Source organism: Triplophysa dalaica, chromosome 2, assembly GCF_015846415.1.
Source record: "Triplophysa dalaica isolate WHDGS20190420 chromosome 2, ASM1584641v1, whole genome shotgun sequence".
NCBI lineage: Eukaryota > Metazoa > Chordata > Actinopteri > Cypriniformes > Nemacheilidae > Triplophysa > Triplophysa dalaica.
The window spans coordinates 19,400,674-19,428,553 of NC_079543.1; the positions used below are offsets into that span (position 1 = coordinate 19,400,674).

Genomic DNA, 27,880 nt, shown 5'->3' on the forward strand with positions numbered 1-27,880 from the left:
TGAATGTCTACATATATTTAATGTGTGTTTAAGTTATTTTATTGTGTAGAGACACCTGTAAGTCTATTCATAGGGTCCAGAGAAAGAGAGAGGGAGCATTTTGTAAAGGACCATAGACATTTTTATGAAAGCTCTTTCAAGCGCAAACACATCCCTCTTGTGACACATTCTCTCTATAACGCTATAGATCTGCTTGCTTTTCACACATTTTGGCTTTCAAGTTTCGGTGGCTTATTATTGTGTGCTCAGTGTAGATCAGATGTGTGTTTGAGTGCCTTCTTTTCTTTGCCTGGAGAGACACATATTGATAATTTCTCCGTACAGTATGTGTAAGAGTGTAAAAGCTGATCTGAATGTTGAGTGGGTAATTTCCTCCTGCCGGATCTGGACGGCAGAGAACACATACTTAACACGTGTTTAAGGACATTGAAAGACACTTTTCTGTCTTATGTTCTTTAATTCAGAACCCTCACGAGAGCAATTTTCTTAAACTTTCATGAATTTAGTTGCTGTGAACAGCGTTTTAATATCCAGTTGACTGCAATGATGTGCTTTTTCCATCTGTTTTATATAAAACATAATTAAACGTATTTATATGCGTTAATCAAATTCTCGTAATCATAGGATACCTCAAGATGTTCTGCTCTACTATTACAATATTCCCAAATGAATGTTAATGTGAGTTTTTCTAAACCAGGTTTTTTATGCCAGTATATGGCAGAGGTTTTTTCTGACTGTTTAATCTGTCGGTCAATGAGTCTGTTCTCAGTCTCTCATTTTGACAATGTGACCCATGATCTGGTAAACAGATGGGTTCCTGATGGTAGTTGAAAGTGCTTTGGCACAGATTTCACTTGGCACCAATGCTCAATTGGGTGCCAAGGTTGTGCAGTAACATGGGCAGACTGTGAATGAGCATCTGCGGACAGTTACACGAACACACATAAAATAACTTTAGAGGCAACCTACTAGTCCCCCGTTGATAAATGTGACCCAATTTGTGAAAAACAAGCTAAAGTCATTATTTTGTGATTTACTGTTTTCTACATAAAATGTTCGCTCACGATGTAAAGAACATGGTGTGGAAATATAATCTGGAAATCTTTAATATGAATTGACTGAGTAAGGTCATGTCAGAGATTGAAATTATAGTGAAATGAATGACTAAAATCAAACTTGATCTTTATTAGATTGAGACTTTAGCCTGTGTTTACTTAATGGGTCACACATGTACACCATATGCATGTATACACATGCAAAAGCATCACATTTTTTAAATATGATATTAAATTTGTTTCTTATTTGTATGCCCATTTTTTTTATCATTGTATTGAAATGTAAATAATGCGTGATCCCAAACTCTTTCTAGTGTTGAAATGTTGTTTTTCCATGTATGCAAATACCAAGCATTCAAATTTAGCAATGATCTCGTGCTTATTTTCATTCCAAGTCTGTACATCTTCCGTCAGTGACACAATCTGGGATTGCAGACATGATTGCATATGGAACACACACACACATACTGAAATCACTCAGGTTAGTCTTTTGTAATCAGTTAAAGGACTCATACCAGTAATTTGGTTTGATGTGATTGTCTCTGAGTACCATGACAATGCTGACCAGCAATTACATAGCGTGAAATCCGGACGAAAGCTCTTTGTTCGCTCGCCTAGTTTGATTAATTACAATTCTGATTTCATTTTTAATCAATTGGAGATGAGGGCTGTCTGACCCTGACAGATTAAAATCGTCTGGTTTGTAACATATCATTTTATTGTACGCTTTCTGAGTTCTGTACTGCATTTTGTGTTTTGTGCATTTTAAATCGGACTTGACAGTAAAGTTGCGTCTTGTTTGTTTGACACACGGTTATTGATTTACATTCTTTGAACACCACAAATGGATTATAGATTACACTGCAATAAATCTGACAAAGGACAAGCACACAGATTAAACCTAAGGACAAAAGTAAAATATAATGAGGAATAATGCTTGTGTTTGCTTCAGATTGACCAAAAACGTTACAGTGGATTATGCACTTGAAAGTTCATGTAAGATCCTGTCTGTAGTTTAATCCTATCACAAATTCATCTGTTGGTCCTGGCTGTCAAATCACGACAGGCCTGTCATTTGTGTTATGAATGGGTCTCTGGTGTCTGTGATGATAATGTACTATGCTATATATTTTTCCCTGAAACCTTTCCCGTTGTTTTTGGAAACCCACTTGTCCTATAAATCCTATAGAAACTTGCAGATTAAATGCAAAATTCTTTGCTTCTATAAAAAAATGTTTAATCTCCTTTTTATAAAAAAAATAGCTTGAAGTGTTTTAATTTGACTTTTTCTTTAAGTTGTATCCACACTGTATAGTAGAACAGTAAGACTGAATCTTGTGTTTTATATTTCAGCTGTCCCTGGGAAGCGAAATGAGCTGTATTATGAATGCTGTAAAGAGCCGTACCCTGACGTGACATTTACAGTAACTATGCGCAGAAGAACGCTGTACTACGGGCTGAACCTGCTTATTCCCTGTGTGCTCATCTCTGGTCTGGCTCTGCTAGTCTTTCTGCTGCCTGCCGATTCTGGAGAGAAGATATCGCTGGGTACAATGAACATGCAGTGAAGTTCTCATATCATAAAGACCATATCTATTATGGAATATTACGTTAAATGAGCTAAAACTATTTTATTTTTCAGGGATTACTGTCCTCTTGTCATTAACTGTGTTCATGTTACTGGTGGCTGAGATCATGCCAGCCACTTCTGACTCAGTTCCTCTCATAGGTAAGATAAAGGATGTGGACAGATTCATGTACTGTACAAAGAACTATGTGCTTATGTAACGATGGAATTAATGCATATATCAGATGGCAATTTCGTTTTAGGATTAATAGGAATTATGTTTTATGATAAAATATTTTTTTTCCTTTGCCAAAAATCCCGAAAGTAAACTTAAGCATACACGAAAACTCGGAAAGCACAAATAAAATTTTTTTCAGCAAATTCATAAACCATTATTAGCAAAAAAGAATAATAATAAACATGTTAAGAAAAAATGCAGTTCATTTGAAAACCATGATACATTTTTGCAATAGATTTTTTCATTATCGGAGAGTTTTTTTACTTTCTCCTTGTACGTTTTTGTGAGTTTTATAAAAGTTTCCATTAATTTTTTGTGACACAAAAATCCCAAAAGTATCCGGTCATCCCACTGTGCAATTTTACTGTTTTATTTTTCAGAATTTTCACACATATTTTGAAATGCTGTAAAAAATATGTAAAGAATAAGAATGCAAATTTACATATTGAGTGTAAAATAAAAATATAATTTTTCCTTAGAATAAAGTTTTTTATGGCACCCCACTGCCGTGAAGTAAAGTATTTTTACATTTAATTTCCTGCTGAATTTTGCCTACTTGTACACAAGAAGCACGCACACTTTTTGGGTCTCATTTTTAAAAGATAGGTAAAAGTCCAATTACTTTTTTTTTTATGTAGTCTGATTCATTTTCCCACCCTGAAAGCATTAACATAGAGGAGACTTCCAGATGTCTAAGCAGAAGAATTTCGAACAACCCCTTTATTTAGTAAATCTGTTGCTGTGTTCTGTTTTAAACAATAAATGTTTGGTTTAAACTGCCTTGTTTATTTTGGCTGTGTGCAGCTCAGTACTTCGCCAGCACCATGATGATTGTGGGCTTGTCAGTTGTTGTGACCGTTCTCGTTCTGCAGTTTCATCATCATGACCCACAAGGAGGCAAGATGCCAAGATGGGTGAGTGGAAACTCTTTAGGTCGATTGTTTACAACAGGCAGCATTAGGCAATTTCAATAAGCTATCACTTATTTATCAGCATGAGTCACACGTTCGAGCGTGTGAACAGACTAAAGTGCGTGTGTTCTTACGGTGAATGCGTGAGACTTGAGAACCCTGTAATATGTATAGAGTTTAAGGGGGGTTAGTAATAATGGTCCGTGGGGAAATGCAGTGCTCCGTGTGCAATGTGGTTAAATGGAATAAACAAACATTCTAGGCAAAAAAAATTGCCTCAGTGATTTTTTTTTGTATTCGAATTACTCAAGGATTAGTTTCATCCCTAGTGGGATGCAAATACATTGACTGAAAATGTACACGCAACCTATCGCTCCGAGGGCAATGATTGGGCAAAGGTAATTTTCATCCTACGCCTTTCACAGACGATATTTTATAATAGAAATACCAATGTATCACTAACTTGTTGATTTCCTATCAGGATGTTAAGAGAATTCCAACCAGCATGACAGAAAAATGTTTCTGGACAGGATTGCCTTCTCAGCCTTTAGCCTGTTTTTAATATACAATCTCAAAAATAAAAGCCTTTCCTGTTTAAAGGAGTCATATGACGTGAATATGTGTTTTCCTGTGTCTTTGGTGTGTTATAAGTTGCCAATGCATGTATTAAGATTAGTGGTGGGCCGTTAACGGCGTTAACGCAGTGAGACTCTTATCGCGCGATAAAAAAAATGTTGCCGTTAATCTATTCTCAAAGTTGTGTTGGGAGCTGGGTCTATACTACGCAAGATATGATGACTTTCACCTTGATATTTTAGCGCGGATGTATACCAGCTTAACTGCACTGTACGGGGCGAGAACGAGATTTTTTAACTCACGTGATTCGCGTCATTTGCGGAAGCAGAAGCCGCCTCATCATCTCATAACCAGGGCTTCATTCGCGTCATTCGCGCCGCCTCATCATCTCATAACCAGGGCTTCATTCGCGTCCTTAGCGCCGCCTCATCATCTCATAACCAGGGCTTCATTTGCGCGATTCGCGCAGCAAGTAGGTCTATTGCCTCTTTGCATTTACATATAAATCACTTGCGCTTGACACGCCATTCGCGTTTGATCTGAACACAACATAACGTTACTGTGAAATTACCGCATCAAACGTGACGTGCTAACATGGATGCAGCTTTGAAGCCGCCGGGTTTGCTTCAGGGAATATTCATTTTTAAGAAGCTTCCCAATGGAAACATCGACAAGACTAAGGTTGTTTGCACCTTGTGCAATGCGGAATTGGTTTAAAAAAAACACTTTCTCTCAACAGGTATTGGTCTAGCTTTAGTTGAAACCAGAACTTTGTATTGAGATCTAATGTATTATGGCTCCTGTATGACATATCGCTTGTTGCTCCCTTACTCTTTGTAAGTCGCTTTGGATAAAAGCGTCTGCTAAATGACTAAATGTAAATGTACTGTAGGAGCTCTTCCAGTCTCAAGTACCACCTAAACACAAAGTTCATCTTATTGAACATAATTTAATTTTCATCACCAATTATCATAGTAGAACAGTTTTCTCAAGCAGTTTGTGATGCATTTGGAAACAGGAGATGAGCTCCTGGTCTAATGCGCCACCTAGCTTGAGAAACCCGTTCTCAAAGACTAACTTTTAGTCATTATTTGGGTTTTTTAATCTAGATTGAAAAAATTTATCTATGCCCACCACTAATTAAGATATAAAATTGCAAAAATATCTAAAAGCAAATGCTCTCCCAGACCCAGACTTAAACACCTCAAGTAACCACACCCCCACAAATCTACGTCAGTTCGGGGTATGATTTGACCAAGACCGCCAAATGTATACGCAAGTAAGGTGGGTGTACCTGTCAGTACAATTGCTTTGGAACCTGATGTTCCAAATATGGTAAGAGGCGTTACATTTCCGTCACACGCTTGCAGTATTTGACCAATCACTACGCACATGTTATCTGGCTTATAATAGCACACCTCGCTTTCAGTTGTAAAAAACACGCAAAGAAGAGATACAAAGGTCCACGGTATTTGGAAAGTTCCGCATTTTTAATCTTAAATATTGTGTACACATTGCATTACATCTAAAACAAACGATAATATTCCTTTTAGCCGTGTCATATGACCCCTTTAAAAAGCTAAATATGATAGAGTAATGCAGTTTTGGTTTTTCCAGAAGCATAATTTTACCCTAAACTCAAATTGTGAATGAATAATTACCCAGAGTGGGTGGGTTTCTTGAGAGTTCTCTCTGTTGAGGTCTGCATCATGATTTCACACTGGTGCAGGTAATGAGGTCTATTCATATTAAAGTTTAATCTCCCCTCTGCTACTCTTACGAGAAGAAAGAGCTCCTAGGTACAGCTTTCTGGTGTTTCTTATTTGGTTCATGTCCTATGGGAAGCACCTGCAGCTTGAAGTGGACCTGAATCTTTAATCACACCTGGGCCTTCAGTGGACACTTTCCATCCAAAATCTTATGAAATCCACACTGCATATCTGCATCATAAAGGGTAGATAACTCAATCAGAAACCCTCATCTTCTCTCTGTTCTCCTAAGGTGCGGGTGATCCTGCTGAACTGGTGCGCCTGGTTCTTACGCATGAAGAAGCCAGGCGAGGACAGGAAAGCCAACTACAAATACGACCACTCTCCTGTTCATCACGCCAGCGCCGGCAGTATTCAGATGGGGGTGATGGGCGGTCAGTCATCCTCGGCCAACTCCACCACAAACGGTCACATGAACCTGTATTTTGGCTATCACTCCATCGATAGTGCTTGCTGCCCACCCAGCAGCGACTCGGGGGTGTCCTGCAGCGGAGGGCGAATCAGCGGGTCCCCAGAGGAACAGAGGGAGGCGGTTAGGCTATACACAGGCGAGCAGGAGATTAATCGCATCCTGGCGGAAGTGATGTACATCGCTCAACGGTTTCGTGACCAGGACGAGGCGGAGGCCATCTGCAGCGAGTGGAAATTTGCAGCTGCCGTCGTCGATCGCCTCTGTCTGGTGGCGTTTTCGCTTTTCTCCATTATCTGCACCTTTACCATTCTGATGGCGGCGCCAAACTTCATCGAAGCAGTCTCAAAAGACTTCACATAATCACCAGCATTGCGTTTTTTGCTTCATTTAAGTTCTTTTGGTAAACATGTTAAACATGTAAAATGGCACCATGTGATGAGCGTGAAATTATTATCTACTGTACCACCAAAGTTGATTCCTTCCAACTCTAATTGTCTCAATGTGAACAGTTATTACAATTAAGAAAAAATGATAAAGGAATGTGTCGAAATGTGACTTTTCAAACAAGTAAACACAATTTATTGGGTTGATATTTTGTGTCTTTATATACTGGGCACTTGGGTTGGTTTATGTAAAAAAAAGGTTAACCGAGTGTTCTAGCACTGCATATTCACAACAATAGTTCAAAATGTGTCTGTCAGGCTTATTTTTTGGAAATACACACATTAATGTATTAATCCCATGTAAGCAATTCACTGTTTTTTTGGCATTAACAATATGTTGACATTATTATATTGTTTAGATTTGTATCTAAAACGGATTTGTAGCAAATGTTTCCTTACCAAAGCAGCAATAACATTCAAGATAGAATTTACAAAAATGCTGTCGGTTTTATCATATTGTCATATTTACATAAACCTTACAGTTGTTAGTGTGTGTTTTAACTCTCACGTGTGTCAGTTTTCACGTAATAGGAGTAACTTCATGTTGTGACTTTCTGACCATGTGCTCTGTTTTATATAATATAAACACTGTGGATATAAGTCATTTTGTTAGGAAATATAGATTTAAGAACACAAAGAATTCAAAGAGTATTTTATTGAAGAATTTGTTTGATTTAATGGCTTTTCTGTTTATTGGAAAGTACGGGATGAACTAGGTTTTTCACATACAAACAGATTCAGTACAGTATATACAATACCGTATTATCTGTATAAAAAGTGAATACCATCTGTTTTAGGATTAAACTTTTACTAAACTTTGCTATTCACTTTGAAACACAACCCTCTGCGGCTCTGTGCATAGAAGATAAAAGCAACATTACAGTTCATTTCGTTTTACATTATATCGTTTCATATTTTAAGGCTTTCTGTTGCTTATGCTCAATGACTCTGAACATTCTATTAAGAAAGCGTCTACATTCCAATCGAAGAAGTAGAGCTGTGCTCACTCATTGAGTTGGCAAAGAAGTGCAGAAGCTTTTGAGATCCAGTAGTCACTGTGCCGGTTGGATGGCAACATTACAGTTACCACAAAATTAGTGGAGTGTCCTAAGAGACAAGAAAGTTTTGTGTCCATCTTAATAATTTTTTAATATGATATTGCATATGGTTCCTTGAATGTTGAAGTTTTAATATATGCTGGGTAAATGCATTTTCAGCAAACTACAAGACAACAGAAGTGAACTGACCTGTAGTAGACAGAGTTCCAGCACGAGCTGAGGTTTTGTACAGTGGTGCGTGGTAAAGGCTGGACTCAGGAACATAGTTCTGCTGGGGTTCAAAATGCACCACCGGAATCATGGGGTTCATCACTCTTGGCAAGGCATCTTCAATAACCATGTTAGTGTCATCCCAGCGACAAGCATCCATGAACAATCCATGAACCAAAATCCCATCCTCTATAGTGGGAAGCTATATACCAGACACAAGGAATGAATCAATCTGATTTTACAAGTTAATGAAGCACATTTTAACGTGGATTGTTTTGTGAACCTGTGTACAATGCATTGTAATGCAGGATTTGCCAATTATTAGTATATTATTAAAGGAAAGGGCACATAGTCTTAAAGGTATATTAGAAAGAAATAAACTAAATATTGAATATTTTACTTGAACTCAGACTGACCTCATTGTCCATGTCAAGTTTTTTCCCTGGGCCGAGAGTTTTCAGAGCTTCAGTGACAAGTGTCTGGTCTCTGTACACTGGTACCATGTTAAAACGAAAGTTAAGCTCATCAATGGGCAGGTTGTACTTGCGTGCGTGATTCTGAAGTGCCCCTAGAAGAAAGAGTAACATAAAAATGTGGGTTTTACACATTTGATCTTTCTGATAGGATGCTCTTAAATTTGGTACTCCAGATACAGTGAGGAATGAATCCAAAGGATTTACTTGCCTGTGAGGAATCCTTGAGGAAAAAAGAAGCCAGAAATCCAAAAAGATTTGGGCTGACCTCTTGTGATCCAACTCTGCTCAAACACACACACACAAAGAGGGAAAACGAGCTCATCTAACAGCTACTTCAACTTTGTGAATTTCAAATGAAAAGCGTATATTACAGGGTCATTCAAAATAAAACAGATGAAAGAAGCAGAACAAAAAGCGAAGAGAGATGGAGTCTTGGATCATTTTAGTTCAGACCCCATGTAAGATTGTAAAGAATCATTAACTGGAGCAGTGGTTTAGAGTCCTGCACCCGGTCGGGTGTACTGCTTACATCTGATGTAACGGGTGTAATAATTATTCATCTGTCATTTGTGGTTCGGGTGCGGGTTGGGAAATAATACGCGGAACGCGGATCTAGTAGCCAAGACTATTTTGACACACCTCAGCTGATACAAAGACGCTTTTACATGATCCTGTGAATATTTGTGTTCGCGCTCTGTCTGAAGAGCTGGTTTCTAATTGCAGTTTGCTTTGTAGTGTTGAGCATTATAGCCAATAATGGCAAAAGATGGACAGAACTGATCGTACATAAAATAAAAAAAATAGTCTGAAATTCATTATACCCCTGTTTTCTCCTGGGGGGCCCAGAGATGGATCCAGGGGTACACAGATTTTGTGGCATTTTATGAAATATAGCAATTTATCATAGATTTTATACAATCAAACATCAGGGAAATAAGACCACCAACCCAAAGAATTGATGTTTCTGCATTGGATAACTGAATAGGTTTTTGGTTTAATTAAAATTCTAAGTTTAAGATTACAAGTCTACATTTGGGGGGCCCAAAAGCAATGCACTCTACACAAAGGGGGCCTAACAATGAAAAAGTTTGAGAACCACTGAAGTAGAGGGCTGAAGGTTATATTTGATGCTTATATCAACATGACCTTGACAAAAAAACTCATGTCATTATTAACCGCCCCAGTTGGATTTTCTGGCAAACATCATTTATGTTTCTCACATGACAGAAAAAAACTTAGCAAAGAATGAACTGCGCATCTTTAACCGATGTGGATTTGACATTAGTATTAACATACATGATTTTTGCTGAGATATAGCTGTCATAGTGAGGCCACATGCTGCTAAAATGCAAATTTCTCAAATTCACCTGTATCATTTTTAAACAGACATACCTCTATAAAAGCTGTGCGTAGGGTTAAATCTTTAACCCAGCTGCCCAGAGGTTTGAGGGATGGGTAAGCAGCACTGGACCAGTGATCTGGAACTTGGTTATTAAGGAAGCTGTTATAGATCTTTTCCATTTCTTCTGACATCACCACCAGACCTGCTATTGCCTTCTGCAGTGTACTTAGTGAAGTCTGTTTGCAAAAAACAAACGCCACACCCACAAGCATCAACATATGAACAGAATGTAAATAATTACTCGAAACGATCAATTCATAATTATCAATCACTACTACAATCCAAAACCTGTTACTTACTTTAAGCACACGTAACAGGAAGTTAAAACGGTCCACTTCCTGTCCGAGCACAGTGGTTAGAGAGTTCACTCGACCGTTCGAGTCTTGCAAGAATAGACTCTCCACTGCTTCATCCATATCCAGCTTCTCTGTTTTGATGGACAAACACAAACATCCAGGTTCACGAGAATGGTTATGAAATGAATTAAAGACATTTAATTCAAGGATTGTGAGTAGGGAGCTCACCAGGGATTCTAGCCAAGATGGAGTCAGCCAGCTCATGGACCACCTCATCGTTACTCTTCCCTCCACCTGCTGATGATGATCGGGGTTGGACCTCCAGAATGGTGCCGATGAGCGTCATTGTCTCCTGTCGCTGTTTCAAAAAGATGCATGTGGTTGTTACATGCCAGGAGGTTGGTTCTCTCTATTCCAATACTACAACTGCAGGGATAGCCCCTCTCGAAAAGGATTTCTATAACTTTATTGATTGATGAAAATATGAAAATAAGAAACGTGGTAACCAAAGCAAAAGATTCATAGCAAGAGTTAAATTAAACATATCCCATACATATTAAACATATTTCCTTCACTTAAATGTTAAAGAATCTAATGTATGTACACTTAAAATATGTAGATAATATAGATTTTTTGGTAAAGACCCAATTTAAGTTTGTTACTCTTTAGTAAAGTGAGTTAAGAGTTACCTGAAAGGCAAGGTTGGCATTTTCATGCATGCCAAAGATCTCTGGATCATCAATCAGAGGCAGATTCTCTATATACTGCTTATAGTCAGTCAGACTGTCCGAATCAGGAGCAAAATAAATCCCTGCACATTAAAAAAGGGAACAGTGTGTTACAATGTTTACTGGTGTGTTGCTATGGTTTATTACCCTTCTGTACATCAAACAAGAAGAACCCATCTGAATGTCATGCCGGGAGCTGGCAAGCTGAATTTACGGCACAAAAAGAGCAATGTGTTCACAGTCATAGTGCAAAGAAAGTCGATCTATGAGGAGCAAGTTGTCTCTGCATATTAAACTTAGACCGAATTTCTACAACACTATCAGTGCGAAATTGAAATGCAAAAATAATCAATATAGGAATACACGTTTTTAATATACAGAAGCCCACTGAGGCAATTATTATTTTGCATCCTTAATACGATGACTTCTCTTCTAGAAAACATGTACATTGTGATCTTGAGAAAACGAGACAGAATAATAATGATGCCTGACAGAGATAGCAAAAAAAACCCACTACATCTTTAATTTATGTTTATGAAAGAGTCTGAATTCCAAATTTTGTACTTGATTAGTGAAGCAGAATCTGTGTCTGTATTATTAAGCAGCGTGTGTGTGTGTGTGTATACAGGTTTGACTTGTGAAGTCATTTTCATGTGTCCTTCACAATGGGGTGATTCCCCGAAATCTCGGTTTAAGATGTCAAACATGATGACAGTATGATTTTCAGAAAAATCAACAAATTTTCTTTTATTCATAGAAAAACAAGATATGACATGGTTAAAATCTAATTTTAAACCTTTTATTGACAGTATAACGCCTTTAAAACCTTGTTTCCGTAACCATGTAAAACTGTCAATCCCATTATATGTTCTGAAAAAAAAGCAAAGTCGTGATGCCTGAGCAAGTTTTTAATAATCATAGATAATGAACTATTTAATACATAATAATAATTAATCAATTACATTTGAATAGAAAATTAGACATGTTATATTTCTTTAAATGTGGAAAACTATCTGTATCGGTAATGAGAAGGTAGTGTGCACATAGTGACAAGAGTATATTAGGCCGGAACTTTTAACAAATTATTTTTTAAGTATTCTGCTAACCTGTTAGAAAGTTACTAGTAAATGTGTTTCTTTATAAAAATATATTTGTGTGTGTGTAAACAGTCCTTTAAAATGTTAAGGAGGATGAGAATGTCAATCATGTACACTTCTTTTTTTACACTATTTCTTCATTTCTATTATAAATAAATATTCTGTCAATGTTATCTATTTTGTCATTTGAGAACACCTTTTAGAACATCCAATTGTTTTTTACAGAATTTGTTTATATTTTAATGGACACGTTACGGTAATGAGACTTTTAGGAGAAAAGCAAATAAAATACATACGTTTTTCATCCATATGCTTAAAATATGCTTTGTGCAAGGTAGAGATCTATAATTAAAATCTTTACTGCATTGTTTCAGTGGTTTTGTGAGAATGACCCAAGTATACTTAAACATGTTACAAAACAACCAGCGGGACAATTGTAGGTAACCTCACTGGTAAATCCCCAAAATTTATCAAATCATGTTTTTTTCTTCTTTTAAGATGTCAACAGGTTTACGTGACGGCTGCAAGCCACGTGGGAAACATTTTTAAAGTGTAACAATTTAAGTCTACGAGTCCTCACTATCACGCTAGTGATTGTACCTGATTTAGAGTAGATGTAACCTTCTTCTAATGTGGCTGGAGAGAAAAAACCCTTTAGGATAGTGTGTAAGCATCGCTGATCCCAGGCATCTGTCACTCTGCCTCCATATGTAATCTCACCTAAAGAGAAGGTAAAGTACACACACACATATGCTGTAAACACATTGGCTGACTGCTTGCATCGCTGACTGACACCTTGCCAGGAATTAATGAGACAGTCTGACATTGGGCAAAGCTTCTTTAATGAGTCTTTTCCTCTCTAAAAACATTACTGGAACATTCTCTGGTAGTCCTGGCACGTCCCAATTTAATAACACTTACTGTCACCTACTGATGGTCTGTAAAACCATGCATACTTAGAGCAATGCATTGCAAATTAGCTTCAAATTATTCCTGTGTTTGTACATTTTAAGATAGCAAATTGACATTTATGCATTTGGCAGACGTGTTTATCCAAAGCGATGTACATTGCATTATCCTATACATTTGTTTCTAAGTACATGCAATCCCCTGGGACTCAATCCAATGACCTTGAAATTGTTAGCGCTATGCTTCTTTTAAATCACAGGTGTTCTTTAAAGAAAAAAAACATGAAATGTAGACAGAATTTTAAGTGAAGGAGTCAGTAAGTGAGTCTTGCTCACTAAATTGCAACAATGTAGATAGAAATACATTTATAAATGATTTACACAGACATTCGATCTGCCTGTGTTTCAAGAAAAATTGCAAATTCACAAAATTTACACACTTCATGTTGTTATAATAAAGGCTGTCATATGTAACACTCTTGTATTTTTATACGACTGCAATAAGCAAATAAGAAAAGAAAGTCCTATATTAAATATAAATCTTAAATAAGAAATTTAAAAGAAATGAAAATAAAAATAATAAACAGCAGAACCCTTTTAATTAATTTATTATTAATTGCCAATTTGTTTGCATCACATACTAAGAATATGGTTTGCTGCTGTAATTCCTCAATTAACTCAAATTTATTAAAGATGTAAAAGAGGAAAGTTTCCATCCACGCATTTGCATTCGACCCACAAGCTCTACTTGTAATAGTTTATGCAAACTGATAACTTTAGGTGCTGCAAATCGCATTCAACCTCCATACTTGAAAAGCCATTTTCCTGCAAAAATGATTTAAAAAATCAGATTGAATCACGTTGATGTGCAGTCCAATTTCATGACTGAACAGGGTCATATGCACAATTGCATTGTTCTCAATTTCAAACATTTTTGTAGTGTACACGCACACATACACATACACACTTTAATGTGAAAAAGTCTGGATCTCTTATTAATGCTGTGAATAATATAAATAAACACACACACACCTGTAATGTATGTAAGAGCATCCCAGGGTACATGTCCCATCTGGCAGTAGAGATTCAGGTTTAGAAGAGCACACTCTCTGTCGCTGTCATTGAATTCATATCGGATGTTCCAGCCCAGAGGACCAAATTTCTTCCTTTCCTAGACACACGTGCATAAACACTTATAAAATAGACACACCAAAAAGATCTATGTGGGATTGTTGGGGTATCAAAAACTTGCTACCAGTAACTGGAGATTATTTTTTATGTGTTAACCATACAATGAAACATTTAAAGGTGTAAAAAGGTCTGTGATGTAAGTACATAATAGAAACATCACAAATATTAAGCCATAGATTATTATTTTCTGTCTTAAGAAAAACATAAGACTTCTCCCTGAGAACTTTTGGTACATGGTGATCCAGAGAAAAAAGTAAGAAGAATAACAATGCGTGGTGTCTGTGAGCTTCGGTATGTTTGGATTTTCTGTGTATATTGATCGCTTGCTCACTTAATTGCAACAACGTAGATAGAAAAACATTTATAAATGATTTACACAGACAATTGTTCTGCCTGAGTTTCATTAAAAATTGCCAATTTATTATATATATAGTGTCACAAAATTGACACACTTCATGTTATTAAAGGCTGTCATATGTAACACTCTTGTATTTGTATACGACTACAATAAGCAAATAAGAAAAGAAAGTCCTATATTAAATATAAATCTTAAATAAGAAATGAAAATGAAATAAAAATAATAAACAGCAAATCCCTTTTAATGAATTTATTATTAATTGTCAATTTGTTTGCATCACATCCTAAAAATATGGTTTGATGCTGTAATTCCTCAATTAACTCAAATTTATTAAAGATGTAAAAGAGGAACGTTTCCATCCACGCATTTGCATTCGACCCCCAAGTTCTACTTGTAATCATTTATGCAAACTGTAAAATTTATGATACTTTAGGTGCTGCAGATTGCATTCAACCGCCATATTTGCCTATTCGTGCAACCCTTGGGTCCAAACCTGAATGATGGCATGGAAGAAACACACTCCAAAGATGATCTTTCTCCATTTTCTGCCGAGGATGTGTTCCTCAAAGAACGAGCTGCCGATTTCAGTGAACGCCCGCCTCACATTGGCACGGAGACCCTTTGGAGGCTCATTAGTAACCTGCCGTCACATTAACACAGGCTCATTAATTTCCTGGCAATGCAAACGGATTAGCTACATAAAAGTAAGAGCTGCTCCAAACCGACAAAACTAACTTCCAGATGAATCTAAACTGTTTGGATGCCTTAGGGCCTTATTGGTGGTCGACCAATTTGGGATTTTTAATGGCAGATACCAATATTGAGAAAGCAATGCGAGAGATATCACTTTAGTAAATGAGAGACATTAAGAAAAGTGTTGAAAACAAAGAACTGTTAAAAGAGTTATTCTGCATTATTGTGCTTAGTAAGTGACATGTAGCTTGGCTTTAAAACAGACTTTAACGCATGAAAAGTTACACTCCACACATGATATTATGTTATTGACTGTTCAATATGGTTGATAATGTATAAAAAAATTTATGAATTCATCTTAATTTGCATCTTAAATTCAGGACAAAACCCTAATGCATTATATGGCTACGGGAAAGATTTACCAGCAGATGCCAATAACATGAAAAAAGTACAAATATTGTCAGATATTTAGGCCATGGCCGGATACATTAGTCTATTGCTATAGGACCTATATTCTGCTGATGTTTCTTATTGTGACTTTGGTATAGCTGTGCTGTAAAAAAAAAGGCTTATGAGCACAGGGGTGTAAAAGGGATACTTCACCTGAAGAAATTTGCCCCCCATTGACTCCCATTGTTTTTATTATCTGTACTACGGGAGTCAATGGGGGGCAAATTTCTTCCTGTGTGTTCAGCAAAACAACCAGAGGTTTGGAACAATCGGAGGGTGAATGTTTGGGTGAAGTATCCCTTTGACCCTTTGTCGAGATTCGACATTCTTCTAAATATCTTCATAATATGATGACAGAATTTTCATTTTTTGGGTGAAGAATCCCTTGTGTACGGCTGAATAAAGTGAATAAACACGACAGGCTCCATCATCATCATTTTTTCAGAAGTGTGTGATTGCATTAGTGTGACTGAAATATGAAATTGTTTTATGTCCAGACATATCTCAGCCAAGGAATGATAAATTACAGGTGAAATATGGGAATATCATTGACATACAAAGCTTATATGAATTACATGTCGTGCATGTCATTATGCTTCTGCATACATTGATGTATGTTTTCATGTGATGTTATGAAAAATTTGCATGCTTTCCGGAAAAAAAACGGTTTAAGAAAATGAATAAGCATACGCATGTTAGTTACCTTGACAGAGTTTTGTAATACAGTGACAGGAAACACATCGGTAGGCATGGAGCTAAGAAACAGTCTAAAGTCCTCATGGATAACAGTTTCTGTAAAAAGACAACAGAAAAGAGGACAAAAATGACTTAAGTATATATTAAAATGTACAACACAAAGCATCGGCAATAAAAGGTAGAGAACAGGTCCAAAACAGAAAAGTCTGTGTTGAAACAGAACAAAATAATCCAGTGAACCGCACACACAACATACAAATATACTGATGAAAAAATATATATTTCAATGTACTGTATAGTCATTAATTTGACAAGTTCATTTGGCGGATGAAGTAATCAGACAGATTTAGTGCTTTTGCAGCAAATTTCGGTTTTTAGAATGTTCTGCCAAGTCCATAATATACAGTAATATCTATAAAGTTTTATAGACTAAATAAAGCATTAATAGTGAAATATATACACTTCAATAGTCATTTAAAGGTCTAGGCTGAAGTATCACACACACATCCAAACTAACCAGGTTCATTGAAGGTTTTTATGAGCTCCTCCATTGCCAGCATCCAGGACACAGCAAGGTGACAGTTCTGCAGAAAGATCCAATTGCCATTCTTGAGAGCTTTCCGAATCATCCGTTCTGCTATAGGTCCCTGACCCTGACCCAACGAAATGGATTTTACCCTGAAACACAACACATCAACAATAATTGCGATACCCTACCGGTCAAAGGTATGAGGTCACTGGATGTTTCTCATGATCTTTAAAATTGTGAAATCTGAAGGTGTATGCTTATATGTTGAAATTATTTTTGTGTACAAAAACATTGTGCCAACATATTAATTGTTTCCATTAGAAAACTAAACCATTTGGACAATAAAAATGTTTTTGAAATGCATGACTTGGACTAAATAACGAAGGAAAGCAGCCAATAAAACGCATTTAGGATGAGACCTCAAGAAGCTGGATGACGAAATGCATAAAGTACATTTTGATGAATTCTAGGCAAAGGGTGACAACACTGAAGATACTGGAATTTCACAAGTTCATTTCCAATTTCCATTTCCAGACCCTTAACATTTGAACAGTATAATGTACGTTATAACTGTATCAGCTGTTAAAAAGGTGATGTAGATCTTTTGAAAATGTGATTTCTGTGGCTTTGTTTTAACACGGTGTGTGAGTCATCTGTTGTTGTCAAAGTTGACAAGCACAAGTGGTTTGGGTGTACAAATTGTTGAAAGAATGAAAGTAGTGGTAGGACCGGAAATTGGCAACAGCGTGCAGGGCTAGAGACAGTATCTTGAATTTGATTCATCATTTACTGGCAACTGGTATTGAAACCTAAGCAGACACTCAAGGCATGAGGAGAAAAATAACTGAAGATTAAAAACAAGCAGAAAGACAGCATTTTTGGATCTGCACTAAGAATACAGCAGATGTACAACAGGTGCTAATAGGAAAACAAGATGGGAATTAAAGATATCTAAATTTACATGTATACATTTTGCAGACGCTTTAATCCAAAACAAATTTGATCAGTATGTGCATTCTTTGGGAATCAAGTCTATGACACTAGCTGGTTGAATGAGACTGGGATTTGGTGAAGGAGGTCATGACTGAGGGGAACTGACGTCCCAGCTGATGACTTTTGATGAATCAGTAAGGCATGCACAGACAAAAGGAGGCAATGATGTAGTGTAGTTTTGAATGCTAGCAGCTCGGCGGTACTAAAAGAAGCAAGGGATATGGGATTAGATGACGGATTTGAATGTAGATTAAAAAAAGTGTAGAAGTCCCCCAGAGAACCCCAGAACTGAAGACATGACGTGAAGAGACTGCAAATAAAATCTCTTTTAATACATAGCACACATTTTCTCCTATTTTGCCTGTCAAAAGTTGACCTTAAAAAAGATTTCAACAGAAAAATCACAAACAAAAGCTGTTTTTGATCGTATTTTCACCACAGTTGGGGCTTTTGCTGTCTGGATTGCTGAGTTTTTTTTCTCTCAAACAAACCAGTCAATTCAAGTGGTTTAACTTGATCCACATTTAGCATTTTCAAATCTCCCGTGTTCAAAATCGAATCCTTAATGTTGGTGTTTTTAATATGGTTTAAGATAAACCAAGTCCAAATGTATTAGTCAATGACATGTTTTCTTCTTAAAGATCCAATGTGTATATTTTGGAGGATTTATTGACAAAAAATCTATATAATATACATAACGTCTTCAGAGGTGTAAAAAGAACTTACATAATGAAGCTTTATGTTTTAATTACCTTAGAATGTGCTGTATATATCTAAATTCAACGGGGGTCTCCTTGAATTTGGAAATTGTTTTTTCTAAAGTAGCCCTTAACTGCTCTACAAAGTGTGTTTTTGTAAAAACCATCGGCAAACAAGTTAAAACGCAACCAAATCTTAGTCCTGTGTCAGTCGCCATAGTGCTTCGAAAGGGAGGGTGAGGGGTGAAGTGAGCCATTGGTTGCAATTCCTAACCACAACACTAGATGCCGCTAAATTGCATACACTAGACCTTTAAAACAGCAGTTTACCAAAGACAGTCTCAAAAAACGTGCTTGCTTTAAAAATGTAAGCAAAATGTCACACAGTAAATCATGTAGTCCAAGCTGGTGTGATTAAGTGGAGGTGGGGACTAATTTGCATATTTATGAATCTACATGATATGCAAAATACAACAAGGCTGTAGAGTTACATTCAAGCTATTTTGTCACTGTTAAATCTATTAAAATTCATGCATTTGCCTAATTTAACATTAAAACCCTGTACTGCCCTTATTCTTAACCCCGTGTCATCTCTCTACGCTTAGAAAAAGCAAAATACCACTTTTACGATTCACAGCCAAAGTTTTCGCCTTTTCAACACTCAGATCTTTTATCCGAGTTCCTGTTCTGTATAGCAGTGAATAAAAAATATAGCAAATGTCACATTTTTATCAGTTGACAGCAAATGGAATTTCATCAAGACTTTTGACAGTATTTTTATGGCAAAATTAGGTTATTATTGAAACACAGCCTGTGAAATATCACCTGAAATATCACTTATAAATGAAACACACTGTGGACAGGCGGCTTGCTGCAGGGTCATGACAGAAAATCTTTGGCACCTGGTATTTTGTTAATAGTACAGAATGCATTAAAATGAACAGTTTGTATATATTACCGGTCCTGGTATTCTTTCTCATTGGCGAACCGTTGAAACGCTCCCATTGGATCTGAGCCTGTGCTGAGAATGAACACTAGAGGAGTGGAAGGAGAAATATCTGTGTATAGGGTCGCCAGATCCACAGGAGGATTCTCCACAAACTGTTGTCCCAAACAACTGATAACAAACTCAGTCACAGCAAATACAACCTGAAAACAAACAGAATCAGAGATATGTTTTAAACTCCAGATTCACCGATATATCGGCCAATAATCACTCTTGAATAAGCTGCAATTTAACGGTAGGAAATTTATAAAATATCTTCATGGAACATGATCTTTTCTTTATATCCTAATGATTTTTGCCATAAAAGAAAAATTTCTAATTTTTACCCATACACTGTATTTTTGGCGATTACTAAAACATTTCCCGTTCTCCTGTAGACTGGTTCTGTTGTCCAGGGTCACATGTAATGATTTACACTCTGCTATTATTGCATAATGTTTAATGTACAACAATACTGAGGTGAAAATAGTACATTAACATTTAGTCATTTAGCAGACACTTTTATCCAAAGTGATTTACAAATTAGGTAAATAGGAATAAATAATAAACGTTAAATAGTTACGTTATCTGCCACTTTTTATAAGTACCAATAGCATCTAACTACTATTTCTGCCTAATCCAAAGAAAATACAACTATGTTCGTTTAGTGTAAAAAGCATATCGCTAAGAAATGTCGCCATTTTTAAGTAGTTTAAACAGAACCTACAGTTATTTAAACTTACAGTAAATAGCATCTTTCGCTATTTTTACTTAGTGTAAATAGTATCTATTGCTATTTTTCATGTTCTACAGCTGCCATATTTTCAACCCCAGAGATTATTTTGCCCTTTACCTTCTCCTCCATAAAACTCTTGATAAGGATGAGTTTCTGAAAAGCACCAAGCCGTTGATCCCAATGACCTCTGACCTGTGGTTGCTTTCCAGAGGGTGTGTCATCTGTGTAAGAGGGCAGGTCAGTGACATACCCCTCCCACTTCTCTGGGTTTACTGTTACCTCTAGTTTCCCTGCAGGTAGAGAAAGCATTGAAAAGCAAAACAAGATTAATAATTTCCATGTTGTGATCCATAATATTTTGCAACTTTTATGGCTATGAGCCAATGATGTTCTGTAGGAAAAGAATATACCCAGTCTGACAGTTATGGGTGTGGCTATCATTTCTTTCTTAATGCCTTTAAAGCATGCCAGTTGGTCTTCTAGATTACAACACGTCTCCCAGGCGAAATCGGTTAACCATGGTACTTCTGGCCTTTCGGGCAATTCCTGTCGAGGAGGGAAACACAATTAAAAGGTTTTATTGCATCTTCTTTTTGATACATGTCTGAAACCATCTCCATTCAAACAGCATGAATTTTAGATTTTGATAAAGCAACAGTCATTGTTGATTCAATTGTCTAACTGGCGAGAGACATTGGCGCAGACTGCAATGCAAACTCAAATATGATTCCAACCAAAGATGATAATTATTAGAGGCAGTGATGGACAGTGGCCTTTACACTTAATGACAGAAGTGGAGAAATTACTCAACTAAATTCAATTTGTGTGCACCGAGCAGAGTTTTCCATCTTTTGAGCGGAAAAATATCCATGCACAAGTTGGTGCCATGATTTTATGTTATTTATAGAGTATTTTTGCCTCCTACATTTTGAAGAATGATGATAACAGAAACGTTGGTACCATTGACTTGCATTGGCTTGCATTGGCTTTGTGTCCATGCAATGGAAGTCAATGGGTACCAATGGTTTTTGGTTTCCAACACTTTTGGTTTCTTTTGTGTTCTGCAGAAGAAAGAACATCATACGGGTTTGAAATGACAAGATGGGAAGAATTTAATTTTTTGTGTAATCTACCACCTATAAGTGGTTGTTATGTTGTATGGCCCACCTGGTCTGTAAATATACCTTGGGCCCCACCTTCAAAAAATACACAATGTCTCTCCTAAACCAGCCAAACAATTTCAGATATCGTTTCTGTATGTCGCAAAAACTGCTTGAGGAAATATACAGTACAGTGAAGTTTAACACTTAGTGTTTCGTTAAAAATATGAACAATAATTATACTAATGCTTGTCTTGGCAGGCACCAACGATAACAGAAAGTCTGACGGCTGTACAACAGATTCTATTCATGGCCACGCAAAAGTGCATTGGTTCATTGCGCATTAACACAACATAACAGCGTGCTGCATTAATGAAATGCCTTTTTAATGGCAGACAGCAGAGCCCCCTGAGGAAAGAGAAAAAAATTGCAAACAGCTCTACAATCCAGCAATTAACGCAATTAAATCTCATTCATGGCTAGTTGATTCTTTTCAGATGTCTCTGTTGTAAAAGTGTCACTTTAAAATGTAGTTTAAAAGAACCAAATAGAAAACAGATGATGGCATATGTTTTTCAATCCCCCACCTTCTCCATGCCTCCAGCCCCTCGCAGGAAGAACTGCCACTCCTGCTGGGAGATCTCTCCCCTCTGCATCATGATCTCCACGCACAGCATGAAGCTGTAGATGGCCTTGTGCTTCTCAAAGAGGCCACGGGACACGTTTGTGTAGGCGCTCAACAGAGTCTGATCCAGTAGGATCTGTAGTCTCACGCTTAGATCTCTGTGCCTCTCAGCCGCCTCGATAGTGTTGTTGAACAACTGCGCGAAGAGACAACAGGTATCATACATCAGGACAGAGATTCACTGTAAAGTTATTTTTTCACATAGTTATGAATCTTAGCTAAGCTTTAATATAAAGATCCCTTTAACTTTCCACATTAAAAAAGTACATATTGCTTAATAACTGATATTTGGGCAATTCCAGCATTATGGATGTGACATTTTCAATGAAAACTTGAAACATAAGTTTTCAAATGAATGTATTTATTACCAATATATTGAACCATCTGCCTATATTTTACTAAACCCCTGATGATAGAGTCCAGACATTAGAAAAATATTGGTCTAAGCACGAGTTTTCTATTTTCTATAAAAATAGAGAAAAAGTCATGTGACAAAAAAAATCTAATTTCTGAACGACAAAAAACTTAGTAGGATTATAGTGAATTAAAATGTGCAAACAAGAAGCAACAATACCCAACAAATAGAGAAGGGATGGCTCTTTATAGAACATAAAATGCTACTATATTTTTATTTTCATTTAACCAGTTATGAGGAATATGGATGTTATGGTTGTGACAATTCATTTATGGATGTGACCTTTCACTTACCTTTGAATGGAAAATTACGTTTCAATGTTAAGGGAGACCACATGGGTATTTAAACCACCAAATATTGATATCTGACCTATCAGTATGGTGAAAACCTTTGGTAAAAACTTTTCTCTCAATCTCTCAATTTTGACATTTGAATGGAATTGCCCATACACAGCAATTATGAGCTCTACAAGTAAAAAACTACAGTTACAAATTTAGACAACTTCACTTTTGTCAAAGTATAGTACATGATAGTGAGTACAGTAAATTTCAATAATAACCTTTATTCTGATACCCTGTATTCTATAGTTTCTATATATTTTCCATATGTTCAGTCTTTCTAAATGCATGTACAGTAAAGCTGCTTTGGAACAATGCAAATTTGTGAAAGTGTTATATGAAGAGAATCGAATTGAACTATTTCTAAAAATAATTATATAATTTAGCTGTGTTTTGCCTACATACAACGTATATGCATCAGGAAGTTACCTGTTTAAAATACTTTAGGGAGAACTGATACATGGGATCAATCTCAGACAGGCTGGCAATGACAAAATACATGATGGAGCCGCGCGTCGCAACCGGACGATACTTTTCTCTGGCTGTGTTGATCATCTCCTCTGTCGTCTCTGCCTCCACCAGTCGAGACTTAATGGCCTGAGATGTCACCTGATCCAGTGACAAGAAGAAAAGTTTGCGATCACACGTCCTTAAAGTATAAATGTCACATTCACAGACGAATGCAACGTCTCAGCATCCTGACATGTTTTTAGAAAGCTAAAAATGCACGACGAGCTGTAAAGCAGTGCACACTGAGGAGCAATGTCAGTGTCAGAGATACATGAGGCGAAGCAGTGGTGTCAGACAGAGACGGAGCTGTTTCTGTCTGTATGACAGATATTTCATTCGATATGGCTTCAACTTCCATCCATTTATCCATGTGTCTCCCTCGTTCAGTCTTTCATCACTCTCCGTGGGTGGTGGAGGGGTAACAAACTGTGATGTGCAATCTACAGTAGCCTCTGATTTTCCTGTTCTCTCAAATTATGTATGTGACAGTGCAGACAAAAAAACTTTTTAAACTTTTGAATTGAAATTGAAATCTATAAATTGGAAATATCTTTGTTTCTTAATGTTTTTTTAACAAACAAGTAACAAAGCCTATCAGAGTTGTGCCATTACACCACAATACGTCTGGTCCTCTAGTTTAGACCAAAACATCTGATCTCTGATCTTCACTATGAAGCCGGATCAGTAAAACACAAGACCCTCATAACCTCCTTACCCCAAACCACTGACCTTTGATTCTTGTAAAGTATGTACAAGCTCCTCATTGTCAAGTATGTTGCCCTCGGAGGTAAAAAGCAGTTTAAGGATTCGGTCCTCAGTAACCTTCAGCTGGTTCCGGTCTGCATTGATACGAACTATCAGCTGATTCCTCTGCTCCTCCAGGTCAGGACGCTCCAGACGGACTACATCACTAGACATAGAATAAAAAAAATTAAAAGTAGAAAAATGTTGCTCTGCTCTACCCAAATAACATATGGTGTTATTCATAAAGGCTAAAAAGCTTAGGGCTAGTTTGTATAGGATATAATGGGGGGCATGAGGCATCTTAAATAGAACATGATCCCAAACGATAGAAACTGTTAGGATTATAACATCTCCTTTCCAAAAATAGCAACCTTTGATTCAGTTGCTATCATCTACTCTAAGTGAAAAGTTGGACCTTTGAAGCCGAGGGCTTTTTACATTTGACACAGACTTTTTTGTTGCTACTAATGTCTCCAAAGCAATTGATTCATTAGAATCTGTGGATTCAAAGAAATCAACTTATCTCACGCAGAAACCAAATGTATGAATTATGAAACCTCTGTCAAGTTTTTTGCTGTGTTTAAATTTCTCAAAAGGCTGTGGTTCTCAAACTTTTTCGTTGTCAAAGTCATGCAATACTAGAACATCAATTCTTTTGGTTGGTTGTCTTATTTCTAATATGTTTAATTGCCTAAAATTTATGATATTTTTCAAAATGTTATAAAATGCCACAAATTCTGTTGCCCCCCTGGATCCATCTTGATGTCATGGTTCCCTCTGTTTCTTCCCCTGTTTTCCCCTGGAATACATTTCCAACAATCAGTCAAGCTCCCACACCTGTGTCTCATCTGTTATCCCCACACCTGCCCGTCATCAGCCTCATCACTAGTGGACTATTTATACTTATTCTGTTTGCCCCATCCTTCCCTTGCTGTTAGGCTCTCGACGTTGTGTCGAACCGACAGAATGGTGTTTGATCTTGAGAACCTATCATCTGAAAATATCTACTCCCTGTCAGCAGCCGAACAAGAAGTGGCCCTGACGGGGACTGCCCAGGGGGGGCCAGGACAACACCATCGCTGTCGAGCCGCACTGGTACGATCCCTGCCTCATCCCAACCTTTTGGGCCTGGCTCTGAGAGCATCCTTCATCCCTGGGCATTTTCAGCATGCAGCAGGCTCTATCCGACGTTGCGTCATGCCGATTCCGCAGCCTTCAGGACTCTCCACTCAACTGGGCGTTATGCTGCGAAGACTTAAGGCAGGTAAATCAGCAAACCCTCTCATCTCCCCAGGGCTCTGCCCCTGGCGAGATAACCGTGCTGCCAACCACAGAACATTCCCCCACGTCGACAGATCTTGCAGATCAGGGGGTTGCAGATCTCCCGACTAGTTCCTCTGTCACGGTATCTGGGGGCCTGGTGACAGCTCCCCAACACCAACCAACTTCTGGCGAAGGGGGTGATCGAGGCCGTCCCTCTGGCCGAAATGTCTTCAGGGTTTTACAGCCCCATCCTGGATCTGCGCACTCTGAACGAGAACCTTCACAGGCTCCCGTTCAGAATGTTGACGCAGAAGCGCATCCTGGCGTCTATCCAATATCAGGATTTGTTCATGGCAATCGACCTGAAGGACGCTTAATTTCATGTCTAGTTTCTGCGACAGCCCAGACCGTTTCTTCGGTTTATTTCCAGAGTCGAGCATACCAGTACAAGGTCCTGCCCTGCCTGCCTGATGTTCCTTACTCTTGGTTTCCCTTAGAAAGCATGGACACCACCGCTTCTGTGCATTCCTGTTGGGACCCCGCTCTACTACTTCCATGAGATCTCCCCACTGGTGAGACCATGTGGTCTCCGTGGCATTCTCCCTTCAGGCGAGTGGATAGTGCTTCCCAGTGTTCCTTAGTGTCGGGCAACTATCTCGTCCTAGAGTATCAAAGGCCACCACATGTACTTCCGTGAGTAACTGTCTCTCGTCGGGATCCACGCATTGATGTCTTACTACACCACTGGAAGGTTACGATTCGCAGTTGCACTCTTGTGACTCGCCCAGGCCGCCCAGTGTCGCTCCTCTGGAACTTGTGACGCGGCACAGCGCCATGCCGTTTCGTAAAGGAACCCCATTCTGTCGGTTCGACAAAACATTGAGAGACCGACTGAAAGGGAACGAGTCCGCTTTAGCAACCGGGAATGCGTATCAGGTTCCTCAGCCCAAAGGTGAATGAATGGGCACACCATGCACGGGGCGGAGAGTGGCCATTCACCAACTTCATTGGCCTTTTAAAAAGTGATGATAGGTTCTCAAGATCAAACCCTATTCTGTCGGTTCGACACAACGTCTCGTTCCCTCCATCAGGGAACTGAGGTTACATACATAACCAAGAAGTTGTCCAGAATTGTTTAATGTCAGTGTGTCTATTCTCTATGTCAGGGGTTCTCAACCTTTTGCAAGCTGGGCCCCCCAAAGCTGCTTCATTGCAGTTGGGGCCCCAGCGCCCCCCCCCCCCCACACCACACAACCTTGGATGGATGGAAGGATGGATGGCCGGCCGGCTATTATCTTTAGGCCCACATTATTATTATTATTATCATCAGTAGCTGTAGGTAGGCCTATTATCATTACTAGGCTATTGTTATAATTGGCAGTAGAACCAGACTTCTAATGTGAGCTTGCAGACATTATTATTATTATTATTATGAGTAGTAGTACGCCTATCATCATTACTAGGCTATTGCTATATAATTATATGAGGTTAAATGCTTTATTGTTGTTGTTGTTGTTATTATTATTATTATCATCAGTATAGGCCTATTATCATTACTAGGCTATTGCTATAATTGGGAATTTGCACCAGACCTCTGATATTAATGTATGCTTTATTATGGTTATTATTACTAGGCCTAATAGTAGGTATCATCTGCATTTTGTAACAGAAGCTTGCAGGTACGTGATGTTAATGCGAGACCTGAGCCTGCTTTGCCTTGCAAAGATCCCCAATTCTTGGCTCAATGTTTGATAAACATAGTCTCAGATCATCCTCGATTTGTGCACGATTGCGGTATTTCGTTTTGAGTGCAGTCATTTTTGAGAATCCTGCCTCACACAGATATGTCGACGCGAAAGGAAGGAGAATCTTCATGGCGACGTCACAGAGTTCAGGATATTCCTGCATCAATGCTGCCCAGAATGACGAAAGAGGGCAGGAGTTAAAGAGTTCCTTCAGTCTACTGTCACTCTTCAGCTCAATAAGCTGTTCCTGCATATCAATTGATAGCTCGTTTGCTGTGCACACAAACGGATCTCGAACCCACGCAAAAGAGCGATAATCCTCTTTAAAGTACGTCGCAAATTGTTTTCTCATTGCTGACAGGTGCTCAGACGCTGATTGAAATAGGGATGAGAAATCGTGTGACGTGCCTGCATCAGTGATAAAGTCTGCAAGGCTGGGAAACATGTCGCAGTTCCCTTGACTGATGCGGCCATGCCAGAGGTCTAGTTTTTGTGTGAAGGCGTGCACTTTGTCTGCAAGGATCAAAATATGAGTTCCGCGGCCTTGCAAAGACAGGTTGAGGCCATTCAAGCGGTCAAATATATCGACCAAATAGGACAGAGAC

The 27,880-nt window shown here is 38.0% G+C and overlaps 2 protein-coding genes across 2 annotated transcripts in view; one reads left to right on the plus strand and one right to left on the minus strand.

The window, feature by feature from the left end:
• chrna8 (cholinergic receptor, nicotinic, alpha 8) overlaps nucleotides 1-7,499 on the plus strand; it is a 69,790-nt gene extending 62,291 nt beyond the window's left edge. Inside the window, exons 7-10 of the mRNA XM_056763578.1 lie at nucleotides 2,409-2,603; nucleotides 2,698-2,784; nucleotides 3,665-3,774; nucleotides 6,349-7,499. Coding sequence (XP_056619556.1) covers nucleotides 2,409-2,603; nucleotides 2,698-2,784; nucleotides 3,665-3,774; nucleotides 6,349-6,888 — 932 coding nt within the window. The 3' untranslated portion in view covers nucleotides 6,889-7,499. The remainder of the gene's footprint in view (nucleotides 1-2,408; nucleotides 2,604-2,697; nucleotides 2,785-3,664; nucleotides 3,775-6,348) is intronic.
• Nucleotides 7,500-7,611: 112 nt separating this feature from the next.
• The window catches only part of dnah6 (dynein, axonemal, heavy chain 6), a 69,220-nt gene continuing 48,951 nt past the window's right edge, over nucleotides 7,612-27,880 (minus strand). The window contains exons 61-79 of the mRNA XM_056763566.1: nucleotides 24,253-24,433; nucleotides 23,443-23,622; nucleotides 22,163-22,396; nucleotides 20,886-21,021; nucleotides 20,593-20,765; nucleotides 19,713-19,903; nucleotides 17,052-17,212; nucleotides 16,542-16,630; nucleotides 15,189-15,335; nucleotides 14,179-14,317; nucleotides 12,839-12,958; nucleotides 11,103-11,224; nucleotides 10,642-10,771; nucleotides 10,417-10,544; nucleotides 10,108-10,293; nucleotides 8,924-8,996; nucleotides 8,656-8,807; nucleotides 8,219-8,441; nucleotides 7,612-8,078 (exon numbers count right to left, since the gene is read on the minus strand). Coding sequence (XP_056619544.1) covers nucleotides 7,975-8,078; nucleotides 8,219-8,441; nucleotides 8,656-8,807; nucleotides 8,924-8,996; nucleotides 10,108-10,293; nucleotides 10,417-10,544; nucleotides 10,642-10,771; nucleotides 11,103-11,224; nucleotides 12,839-12,958; nucleotides 14,179-14,317; nucleotides 15,189-15,335; nucleotides 16,542-16,630; nucleotides 17,052-17,212; nucleotides 19,713-19,903; nucleotides 20,593-20,765; nucleotides 20,886-21,021; nucleotides 22,163-22,396; nucleotides 23,443-23,622; nucleotides 24,253-24,433 — 2,869 coding nt within the window. The 3' untranslated portion in view covers nucleotides 7,612-7,974. The remainder of the gene's footprint in view (nucleotides 8,079-8,218; nucleotides 8,442-8,655; nucleotides 8,808-8,923; nucleotides 8,997-10,107; nucleotides 10,294-10,416; nucleotides 10,545-10,641; nucleotides 10,772-11,102; nucleotides 11,225-12,838; nucleotides 12,959-14,178; nucleotides 14,318-15,188; nucleotides 15,336-16,541; nucleotides 16,631-17,051; nucleotides 17,213-19,712; nucleotides 19,904-20,592; nucleotides 20,766-20,885; nucleotides 21,022-22,162; nucleotides 22,397-23,442; nucleotides 23,623-24,252; nucleotides 24,434-27,880) is intronic.